This window comes from Lynx rufus, unplaced genomic scaffold (genome assembly GCF_022079265.1).
Source record: "Lynx rufus isolate CCGP_SWC_20201006 ecotype Redwood Valley unplaced genomic scaffold, mLynRuf1.p SCAF_3, whole genome shotgun sequence".
Lineage (NCBI taxonomy): Eukaryota > Metazoa > Chordata > Mammalia > Carnivora > Felidae > Lynx > Lynx rufus.
The window spans coordinates 173,903,929-173,916,592 of NW_025814845.1; the positions used below are offsets into that span (position 1 = coordinate 173,903,929).

General features: G+C 36.0%; 1 protein-coding gene across 3 annotated transcripts in view; it reads right to left on the minus strand.

The window, feature by feature from the left end:
* WRN (WRN RecQ like helicase) overlaps nt 1-12,664 on the minus strand; it is a 152,762-nt gene that overhangs the window by 105,298 nt on the left and 34,800 nt on the right. For 2 of the 3 annotated variants that reach the window (XM_047091340.1, XM_047091339.1), the window contains exons 2-6: nt 8,435-8,619; nt 7,462-7,574; nt 2,593-2,738; nt 1,221-1,369; nt 163-312 (exon numbers count right to left, since the gene is read on the minus strand). In XM_047091340.1, coding sequence (XP_046947296.1) covers nt 163-312; nt 1,221-1,369; nt 2,593-2,738; nt 7,462-7,574; nt 8,435-8,530 — 654 coding nt within the window. In that variant the 5' untranslated portion in view covers nt 8,531-8,619. Of the gene's footprint in view, nt 1-162; nt 313-1,220; nt 1,370-2,592; nt 2,739-7,461; nt 7,575-8,434; nt 8,620-12,664 lie in introns of those variants that run through there. The other variant, XM_047091341.1, reaches the window with a different exon arrangement.

Sequence of the window (12,664 nt, forward strand, 5' to 3'; positions counted from 1 at the left end):
TCGTGCTCTGTCTCACTCTCTCAAAAATAAACAAATGTTAAAAAAATTAAAAAATAAAATAAAATATTTGAGTTTGTGCAACTGTTACAACAAAATTTTTCTACAGTGATTTGTTATAAAGTTTAAAAAATACATCATAGTCTAAAGAACTTTGGTACATACATACGCATCAGTGGCTGCATACAGTTTCTGATCTTCAGTAAGAGGAAAATTACTCCAGTTGCTACAGCAGATAGACCTGTCTTTCAGAAGCTGTTTGCCAAAGAGGTGTTTAACCAAACCATTGAGGCTCCAGGTCTCTTTACATTTCAGCTAGAAGTAATGAAAGATCAACACTGCAAAAAATTATTTCCATTTTCAGGTACTCCTAGATACCACCAACTGACGAAGTCACAAATAAAATTGGAAATGTTATACTAAAATAGATAGTATATTTATATATAGTGTATATATATTATATATATATATATATATATTATATTTAGCAGAGATAGTCCTTGATAAACTTACCATCATTAAAAACCTCATTTGCAGTCCATATTATATGAATTTAACTCTGGAGTTTCCCTAATGTAGGTATTAAAATTCTTGGACTATAACGGAAAAAAGTTAGATAGGTTGGTAGGCTTTCTACCTAGTCCAATGAATACTTGGCCAAACATGAGAATTCAACCTAATGACTACATTAATAAAATAAGTGAAATAAGAGTGATGGAATTGATGGCCAAACTTCCACTAAGCATCATTCCACAAGAGCTACATTATGTTTTCCCTTAAAAAAAATTATTGGTATAAATGGATCAATGAGAAAAACTTAAAATACAATACTTAAATTTGCAAATATATGAAACAAAGTCAAAGAGTACTAAATGCGGGGGGGGGGGGGGGCGGGGGTGGAACCAGCTTAAAGCAACTTTGCTAAGGTAACAGGTTAGAACCAAAGGTTTTCATTTTGGAATACTCATTTGTGACTTCTTTAGTGTTACACTAACATATGGCTTAAATTATTTTTTTCAAAATATCTAACATTCAGATAGACAGGACATTCGGTGAAACACAAATTTATCTTCTTTATGAAAATAATATATGTATTACATCTACCCATTTTTTATTTAAATTCCAGTTAGTTAACATACAGTGTAATATTAGTTTCAGGTGTGTAATATGGTGAATCAACACTTAACACCCAGGCTCATCAAAAGTGCATGCCTTATGCCTACCTTGTCATTAGCAACATCTGTCAGCTCCACAAAACTCTTCAATTTGATGTCAAAGTCCTTTAGAAGTTTCCACTGATCTCCTTGGATTCCTACACCTGCTTTTTTAATTGCTTCATTTTCAAGCAACATTTTTAATCCCTGAGGAAAAACTGTAACATTTTATTATTATTTCCATAGGTCCTTTCAAGTATTATTGATTTCTTTCCTACTTCTTACACACTCTATGTTTATATTTAAATTTATATTTATGTTAAGCTTAAATTCAGAAGCACATTCATCTTGAGTATTTCCTTTCTTACCTAAAGCAAAATCCTGACAAATAACAAAAACAACTAGTTTGAATGTTTCCTCTGCTAACACTAACAGTATATTCCAGATCATTTAGCCTCTCTAAATTTCAGTTCTCTATTATTTAAAACAGGAATAATATCAATGCCTGACGGGAATGTTGTAAACATTAAATAAAAGAGGGATATGAGGGGCGTCTGGGTTGCTCAGTCGGCTAAGCAAGTCTGACTCTTGATCTGGGCTCATATCATGATCTCATGTTTCTCATGTACTGATAGCACAGAGCCTGTTTGGGATTCTCTCTTTCCCTCTCTCTCTCTCTCTCTCTGCCCCTCCCCTGCTTGTGCTCTCTCTCAAAATAAATCTTTAAAAAAAAAAAAAAATAGGGATATGAATGAGACAGGTGGAAAATGAATACTTCAATAAATTTCAAGTTAAAAAATAAAAATAAAAATAAAAGTAAATGATAAAATAAAAATAAATAAGAAAATAATAATAATAATTAATTAATTAAAAGGGGTGACTGCCTGGGTGGTTCAGTCAGTTAAGCTTCCAACTTTTGATTTCAGCTCAGGTCATGATGTCATGGTCATGAGTTCAAGCCCTGCATCAGGCTCCACATTGGAGCTCCATGCTGGGAGTGGAACCTAGTTAAGAAAATAAAACAGGAGTGCCTGGGTGGCTCAGTCAGTTAGGCGTCCACCTTCGGCTCAGGTCATGATCTCACAGTTCATGAGTTTGAGCCCTGCATTGGGCTCTGTGCTGACAGCTGAGAGCCTGGAACCTGCTTCAGATTCTGTGTCTCCCTCTCTCTCTGCCCCTCCTCTGTCACTCTGTCTCTGTCTCAAAAATAAATTTAAAAAAACAAAATAAAAATAAATATTTAAAGAAATAAAGGAGTAAATGAATGAATGAATATGAAGCAATGAAAGAAGCAGCAGCTAATTCAAAAGCTTAATTTTATAGGGATAAAGTTGACATAATACAACTATCAACCATATAAAGTTTAAAAAATACAAAGTTTATATTAAAAAATATAAAGTTTAAAAAGTTAAAAAACGAAACAAAGAAAAGAGATACCAACCTGCCATAGAAGAAATATGAAACAAGTAACATTTGCTCTCTGACACACATAACTGAATCAGTGCAACTCTGCCCTGCTTCCCTGGAGTGTATACTGGTGGCCATTCCATGTCAAATCCTACCACATCTCCAAAAGACAGACTCATGCTAAAGGGGGAAAAAATAGCATAAATTAAATACATTAAAATTTTAACTTCTGCATTCAAAAAAATTAAAACACAAACCACATATGGTAGAAGATATCTATAATACAAATAACTGATAATGAATAGCCAGAAAATCTTAAAAATTCCTCGAAAAGTCCCTAAGAAAAAGATAATACAGTAAAATAAAGAAAATGAAATATATGAACAGGCAATTCCCAAAAGAAAATCCAAATGGCCAATAAATCCAAGTAAATAATGTGAAGACAAAAAATCTCACTCAAAATCAGATGCAAATTTATCAATACAATTTCATAAATATATGACTGGCAATAATTCAAGCCTCACAATATCAAATAAAGATATCTACCAGTGGGACCGTTCATATACTGGTGAACGTTAAATTAGTAAAATCCTCGGGGCGCCTGGGTGGCTCAGTTGGTTAAGCGGCCGACTTCGGCTCAGGTCATGATCTCGCGGTCCGTGGGTTCGAGCCCCGCGTCGGGCTCTGTGCTGATGGCTCGGAGCCTGGAGCCTGTTTCAGATTCTGTGTCTCCCTCTCTCTGACCCTCCCCCGTTCATGCTCTGTCTCTCTCTGTCTCAAAAATAAATAAACGTTAAAAAAAAAAATTTTTTTTTTAAAATAAATAAAAATTAGTAAAATCCTCTTAGCTGAAGATGTACAAACACTGTTACCTGCAAGTTTTTCTCATAAATGTATCAAACTCTCATATGTGCACAACCAGACAGATGTTTAAGAATGTTCATTGCAGGTGCGCCTGGGTGGCTCAGATGGTTAAGCGTCTGACTTTGGCTCAGGTCAAGACATCACAGTCAGGACATCAAGTGCCCACAAGTGCAGTGCAACATCTTCACTGAATGTGGAGCCTGCTTAAGATTCTCTCCCTCTCCTTCTGCCCCACCCCCCCTTACGCACACTCACATGCACACGCTCTCTCTAAAAAAAAAAAAATGTATAGATATAACAGAAAACATGTAACATATGACAGAATGCTAAACACTAAACTCATGATAGAAGTTATCTCAGGGGGCTGTGGAGGGGAGAATCACGAAGGACATACCTGGGGCTTCAGCTGTATTTTATTGTAACATTTCTTAGTAGAGATTTGAAAAAAAACAGATATTAAGATTTGCTAAAGCTATGTGGGAGGAATATGGGGTTTGCTATATTATTTTCCATTACTGTTTATATTTGCCCTTTTTACAATTTTTAAAAATTAAAAATGTACATAACAAAAAAAATCTCAAACTTTGCTTTGGGACAAGATGGAGTACCAGGGATCAGACATATGTTTCCTCTATGAACAAACAGAAAATTGGACAAAATAGGTAAACAATAGTTTTCAGACACTGAACAACAGGCAGTGAAAGACTCTGCTCCCTGTGGGAAGGGAAACAATGGGGGGGGAGCCCCACTGTTGCCCTTGTTTTCCATGTGGAACACTTTCCAGACAAAAGAACAGGGAGGAGAATCCAGAGCAGAGCACTGAGTCAGGGAGACAGAGTTCAGAGCCAAAGACACAGAGGACCTGGAAGCTGTGGGTGGTTTCTGGAGAAAAGGGAGCTAGGTAAGAAAGAAACTGAACACTCTCTCTGCCCTCCCCCGTTCATGCTCTGTCTCTCTCTGTCCCAAAAATAAATAAACGTTGAAAAAAAAAATAAAAAATAAAAAAAAAATAAAAAAAAAAAAAAGAAAGAAACTGAACAAAGAACAACCAGGGAATGAATCATCAGATGAACAATTCCTAGTGCTTACCATACTGGGAAGAGGCACTAAAGTTCTGAAAAGCCACAGCAGAGATTCCTGTTGATCACCTGGGGCAGTCAGCAAAAAGGCCAGACTGGTCACACCTTATTATGGTGCTAAATTACTCCCAGAGGAAAGACTTCTAAAGACCTACCCTAACAAAGCTTAAAACTAAAGGCTCAGGGCATCCAGCCAGGTGGCTCAGTTGGCTGAACATCCGACTCTGGCTCAGGTCATGATCTTAGTTCCTGAGTTCGAGCCCCACATCGGACTCATTGCTGTCAGCATGTCAGTGCAGAACCTGCTTTAGATCCTTTGTCCTCCTGTCTCTGTCCCTCCCCCACTTGTGCTCTCCCAAAAAGAAATTTAAAAAAATAAAATATAAATAACAAAATAAATAAGGCTCAAAAGGTAAAAGCTGGTCTTCAGGTAACTTAACTGTTTAACAGAGCAAAGCTCCTTTCTTTGAAAAAAAGCAAATCCAACATTCAACAAGGTAAAATCACAATGTCCAATCAAAATTGCCAGCCATTAGGATAAAACAGGAAGATGTGACCCCTAACCAGGATAAAAATCATTTCATAAAAAAATAAAATAACTGAAATAACTGAATTAACACGTAAGCACACTAAAACAAGCATTATAAATATGAATATGTTCAAATATTTAAAAGAAAACATGAATATGATGAGAGCCAAAATGGAAGATATTTTTAAAAAGAAACAAAACTAACTTCTAGAGATGAAAAATACAATAAAATGAAAAATTTACAGGATGGGATGATAGACACTACAAAAGGAAAAAAAGCGAAATTGCAGACATAGCAGAAGGAACTATTCAAACTGAAGCACAGAGATAAAAAGAATTAAGGAAACAATAAAAGACTGAAAGGGAAGAGAGCTACATGACCAGTGACACAGGATTAAGCAATCCAACCTATGTGTATAGAGGCTGCCAGAAGGAGAAGAGAGTACAGGATGGGAACAACAACAACAAAAATCTAAAGTAATGTTTTAAATTTGATGAAACTATAAAGCCACACACCCAAAAATGCTCAATGAAACCCCAAGCAGGATTAAGACAAACTGCACTACAGAAAGGCATATCATAATCTAATTTTTTTAATGTTTATTTATTTTTGAGGGAAAGAGAGAGACAAGGCATGAGCTGGGGAGGAGCAGAGAGAGAAGGAGACACAGAATCCAAAGCAGGCTCCACGCCCCAAGCTGTCAGCACAGAGCCTGACGCGGGGCTCGAACTCACAGACAGTGAGATCATGACCTGAGCCAAAGCCGGACACTCAACTGACTGAGCCACCTAGGTGCCCCTGGCACATCATAATCTAATGGTTGAAAACCTGTGATAGCAAAAATCTTTAAGGTGGCCAGTAGAGGCTAAAAACAAACTTGCCTGTCTTTCATAACACACACAGAATTTCTCAGAACTACATTCCTCAAATCACTTATGCTTACTGCCTTCAGATACGACATGCTATAGCACTGTTAACATGGTGGAGTTAATATACAATCGTAAATGACAAATTTTACTTTCTCTGTGAGACAAATTTTGTTCTATATAATGAGACCCAAAAGTGGCCAATTAACTGTATGCAGTAGGAGTGAGGACACCTGAATACTATTTCTAGAATTCATCTACCACCAGGAGATAATAATAAATAGCTAAACTTAACTCTGCTTCTTTTAACCACTGCAATGTATAACAGTTAAAAAAAAAAAAAAGTGTAACAACTTCAAAGAAGATCTGAATGAATTCTCTACTACTTCCCCTTATAAAATGCTTCAAGTGCCTTACATTGTATTAATGCAGAGTACTAATTTAACAAGTCAATTTTTAAAAATACTAACAGTCCGGGGTCACCTGGGTGCTCAGTCAGCTAAGTGTCCGACTCTTGGTTTTGGCTCAGGTCATCCATTATCTCACCGTTTGTGAGTTCAAGGCCCACACTGGACTCCGCACTGATAAAGCCTGCTTGGGATTCTTGCTCTCCCTCTCTCTCTGTCCCTCCCCACTCGCTCTCTCTGTCTAAGTAAATAAACTGAAAAAAAAAAAAAATACTAACAGTTAGGGCACCTGGGGGGCTCAATCATTAAGCATCCAACTTGATTTAGGCTCAGGTCATGATCTCATGATTTGTGAGTTCAAGCCCTACATCGAGCTCTGCACTGTGTTAGTGCAGAGCCTGCTTGAAAGGCTCTCTCCCTCTCTCTGTCCCTACCCCACGTGCTCTCTTTCTCTCTATCAAAATAAATAAACTTAAAAAAAATACTAACAGTCATTTCTAATGTTCTTTTTAAGAATCATTCACTATAATTTTTGCTCACTAAATGCAAGAGAGGTGATCACAACCACTATTCTATATTACTAGGTTGGTATTTTTAATGAAATATAATGGAGCATTTGGAGGTTGAATAATTCTTGTATTTTTTTGTCTTACATTAATTAACAATGTCTTCAATAGTTCTACATATCTGGGGGCACCTGGGTGGCTCAGTTGATTGAGCATCTGACTCTTGGTTTCAGCTCAGGTTATAACCTCCCAGTCATGGGATCGAGCCCCATGTTGGGCTCTGTGCTGATAGCATAGAGCCTGCTCTCTCTCCATCTCTCTCCCTTGTCCCCACTCACATACACATGCTCTCTCTCAAAATAAATAAAACAAACTTTGAAAAAAATAGTTCTATATATCTGAAGTAGCAAAAGCAACAAAAATTTAGCGAAAGTAATAGACAGGCTTATGAATGAACAAACAGGTACACATTACACATTTAATCCAATGATTTTAAGGGTTTTTTAATGTAAAATTAGAACTCGTCAAGTGATATTCCACATGTAGAAATAATTGTCTATAGAACATATCTTAACTGTAAAATTCAGTATACTGACAAATACTGTCATAACAGTTATCTTCAAATGAAACTAGGAAATTCAAATCTCTTACCTAATATCTTCTGACAGAAAAGAACAATCACTAGCTTCATAACTATAAACAATGGATCCAGTGAACTCTAAGAAGGGGAGAACATCTTCAAAAATACTCCTCTGAACAGATGCCTTGAATTAAATAAAATTCCAAAAGGCACAAATAAAGTTCACATTAAATAAGAAATGTTTATGGAAATCATGAAGTTCAGTGTAGCATTCAAATTATAGTTCTAAGTTTTATCACTAATGTTCTAGAGACTTAATGAAGTCAGAAGGACAATGTAGCAAAAATGAAGCCATCCATAATAAAATTATTTTTCTAAAGAGCTTATTTGTAAACTTATAATCCTACGTATTTTCATAAGAGCACTTATTAATGTTTTTCTATAATTATATTTGTATTCTAGATGTAATAATGTTGACTTAAAATGCTAAAGACTGGCTGGTGGATCTTGAATCTATGAAAACTTAAACTTAATACCCACAAAAATTCCCATAGTAAATACTGTCTAAATTATCTAAATTAGAACATACTAGTAAGGTCAACCATACAAATGTGATAAAAAGGTAAAGTACACAGCAAGAATTCCCATTTTGTAAGCCCAATTAAAATTTAATCCCATTCCACCATTCAATAACTAGTTGTGGTTAAATCACACAACAGCAATTGTAACTAAAATAATGACCTGAAACTTACACGTGAAGACTGACTCAATTTACAGTGAAATTTCACTAAATTTCCCATCTGAAATAAGAATTAGTGGGGCACCTGGGTGGCTCTGTAGGTTAAGTGCTTGACTCTTGATTTCAGCTCAGGTCATGATCTCACCATTCGTGAGTTCTCTAGGAGCCTGCTTGGGATTCTCTCTCTCTCTCTACCCCTCCCCCACTTGCTCACGCACTTTCTCTCTCTCTCGTTCTCTCTCTCAAAAATAAACTAAAAAAAAAAAAACAAAAAAAAACAAAAGAAGAACTAGTGAACTGCATACCTTTCTTTCTTCTACATGACATCTCTCATTCTGCATAGACATCCATTCTGGAAGTTTCCGCTGCTGTGGAGTTGTTTCCAATTTTTTTTCATTCATCTTTAATAAGGTCAAGTAGCAAAATCCAAAGCACAATTACTCTGTGAATAAATACAGTGCAATCTTTGAAAGAAAACTCAGAGAGAGGCCTGTGGATATGAATGAAGAAACAAAGATGCATATTTAAAGTTATGGCATTTGGCCCACATATAGGTTTTAAGAGATGGAATTGAAAAACAAAAGGAAACAGATATAATATGCTAGATCTAATAACTATACATTTACTATTTCTTCTTTCTAAAATGAGTGAGCCAGTTTAATTGAGCTCAAAGGTCCTAGCAATTTTAAAATCCTATTATTCTATGACTTTGATCCTTTCAAAGGATCAAAGATAATCTTTATCTCACTACCAAAGACAATCACTGGGTGTATAAATTCTTACAAATTTTTGACATGTTTAATTTTCTTATCACCTCTCCTAAGATCTAAGTAAACTCAGCAAACTGTTGGACTTATTCACAAGTCTACTTGAAAAATGAATTTTTAGACTGAGAACAGCTTTTCGATAGTAAGGGGATTTTTTTGTTTTTTGTTTTTTGTTTTAATTAAGCTCTTGGCCTAATAACTGAACAAATTTCCCTAAGAATAAGAGTTTTACAAGGGATATTTTTAAAAATCTATTACTAGCTTTGAGGGCTCTTCCCAATGTAAACCACACTTCAAGAATAGTTACGGAAAACACAATGAATAGAACCATGATATACTCTTCTTGTTAATGGCAAATGGATCCATACCCTCAGGTGACTTAACATACTAAACTGAAGTAGCTTTAAGTTCTTAATAAAATCTTTCCAACTCCAACCTTAGTTTCTATTAACTCAAATTTCCAGTAAAGGGACAGCAGTTTTGAATATATACCTAAAGATTCTTATGAAGAAACATGATGTTAATATGAAATAATCAAAGCAACTATTTATGATTTAGGGATAGCCTGTTATCTCTCTTAATACTTAGCAATATAAACCCTGAAGAAATTAAACAGCATTATCAGGTATCCATTTTAATTGCTCATTTTCTCAAGCATGAACCCCCAAAACTGAGAATACTGATAATTTATAAAGGAAAATGTTTAGAGATTACTCTAGCAAAATTTTCTATATAGAACCAACTCCACCACTCTTATGCATTAGGAAGGAAAGGGTTAACAGGAAGCTAGTAATACACTCTCCCAACTGGGGAAGGGTAAATGAAAGACAATGGATCCCAATAAATAAAACACTAATGACCTAAAACCAGAGGGTAGCCCTATAAACCTATCAATGGCATTTACTAGCAGAAAAATACCAAAGAATACCTATCTAGAAAGTGCTGTTCGCAAGATATAGCTCAACTATCTTGACTGCTTATCATAAATATGCCTGACATTATGGATTTATTAATTTATGGCTATAAAATGGGAAGTAGTCAACTAAGCTGTGTAATAAAGAGAATATAAAACAGAGGAGTTCCAAAACCAAAACAATTTCTTTTGTGCAAAAAAAGGGGGGTTTTTTTGCACACAATGCTCAAAACTGTTCTGTTAATCCAAAACTATAACATGTCCTATTGCAAAAGAAAAGGACATTTTTGGAATCTGTGTCTGACAGTCTCGGGCTCCTCCAAAAAAAGAATATGCCATCTGCACTTCGTGCTTGCCTGTATTCTTTGAATCATTAGCAAAATTTTGACATTGGGTAAGATCTATGAATCACTGGATCAGAATGGACAACTCAAGTATGGGTGTTACCACTTGTATTATATGCACTAAGATAAAACATATAAAATATATGTATTAGTCACTGTAAAACATTTTACAAACATTAGTAGTTATTAATATGTGTATATGTGTCACAAACTCAAAACTCTTAACAAGAGAGTTAAAAGTTAGTCCCAAAGTCTACTTTTATATATGGTCTGTTCTTAATCTTAAAATATTATTTTTATAAAGCTGAAAAACAAGTTTTTGCTATACACAGAGTAGATAATTTGCAAAACTGCCAGAAAATTGAGGTTCCTACAAATAACACACAACTCTATAAAACCAACTACAAAATCTTGTAATTTTGTAATTCATTCATTCATACTACCAAAATGGAAATAAAACTCCAGTAACTCTTCCCTACTGCCACCTATAACACTAAAATTGTTTTAACTTGAAATGCTTAGTTTTCAGATGTAAAATACTCTCTTTTGCACACAAAATTCTGTCTAGATGCTTCCAGGCAAAGAATTTGAAAGTAAACTTGTTTACAAACCTAGTATCTTTCTCAAATTTACTCAGCTCTCAGCAGATAAAAAGCATACAGAAAATTAAGGTTGTAGAATAATTTGCAACAGGGAAATTCTTCAAGATACATAAGGATTTTTTTTTTTAAGTTTAATGATTTATTTTGAGAGCGAGAGAGCAGGGGAGGGGCAGAGGGAGAGTGGGAGAGAGAGAATCCCAAGCAGGCTCCATGCTGTCACCACAGAGTCCAATACGGGGCTCAATCTTAGGAACTGTGAGATCATGACCTGAGCTGAAATGAAGAGTCAGATACGTGGGGCGCCTGAGTGGCTCAGTTGGTTGAATAACCGACTTTGGCTCAGGACATGATCTCACAGTTCACAAGTTTGAGCCCTCCATCGGGCTCTGTGCTGACAGCTCAGAGCCTGGAGTCTGCTTCAGATTCTGTGTCTCCCTCTCTCTCTGCCCCTCCCTCACTCACACTCTCTCTCTCTCTCTCTCTCAAAGAATAAACATTAGAAAAAAAAAAAAAGTCAGACACTTAACTGACTGAGCCACCATGGTGCCCCAAGATACATGAGAATTTTAATCGCTGATCACATAAAGACTATTCTCATGAGGGATCCAAGTCATCAATTAATAGAATTTTTAACTTACATATTTAGATGTTATGTTGTTGAGTACGAACCACTTTGACCGGTCTTTCTCTAAAATGAAGTCTTTTCTCATTTCATAACACTTCATATTGTACCATTAAAGGACTTTAAATTCCTCTTTGAAATAAATACAGATGGTCCCTGATGAACAATGGTTTGACTTAGGATTTTTCAACTTGACAACAGTGCAAAAGCAATACATATTCAATAGAAACCACACTTCAGATTTGAAGTTGGATCTTTTCTCGTGCTAGTGATATGTGGTATGATCCTTTGGGGTGATGCTGGGCAGCAGCGGGGAGCCACAGCTCCCGGTTAGCCAACACCATCACAAGGATAAACAACCAACACGCTGACAACCATTCTGTAACCACGCAACCATTCTGGTTTTCACTTTCAGTACAACATTCAATAAATTACATGAGATATTCAACACTTTATTATAAAACAGCCTTTCTGTTAGATAATTTTTGCCCAACTGTAGGCTAATGTAAGTGTTCTGAGCACATTTATGTTAAGCTAGGCTAAGCTATGATGTTCAGGAGGTTAGATATAAGAAACACTTTGGTCTGGGCACCTGGGTGGCTCAGTTGATTAAGTGTCTGACTCTTGGTTTCTGCTCAGGTCACGATCTCACAGTTCATGAGTTTGAGTCCCACATTAGGCTCTGTGCTAAAAGCACAGAGCCTGCTTGGGATTCTGTCTCCCTCTCCCTCCGTCCCTTCTGCACTTGCTCTCTATCTCTTTCTCAAAACTTAAAGAAAGAAAGAAAGAAAGAAAGAAAGAAAGAAAGAAAGAGAAAGAGAAAGAGAAAGAGAAAGAGAAAAAGACAGACTTTTGGTCTGTCAGGGAAGTCCTCACTCAAGGAAGATCTGTAATGTACTTTGATTTGGTTTGCTTTGGACTTTCTTCAGTTTTTTACTCTTATTTCATTTTTTCTAATTGGCCAAAATTACCATTCATACTTTTTTCCCATAACCAATGACAAAATTTCATTTTTTTTTCCATCCTACTATCTCAGCAAATTAACATGACAATATCCCTTCCCCACCAAGACACTACATTTGCACAGTCCTTCTCCCTAGCAAGGCAAAAGTCAGAGTGTTTTTACTTCCCCACCCTTCTACATACTGTTTTTTGACATGATATGGTTTTAGTTACAGCCTGTTAGTTTACTTAGTATTGCTCTTCTATTTCAAGAATCCTTACGGGGCGCCTGGGTGGCGCAGTCGGTTAAGCGTCCGACTTCAGCCAGGTCACGATCTCGCGGTC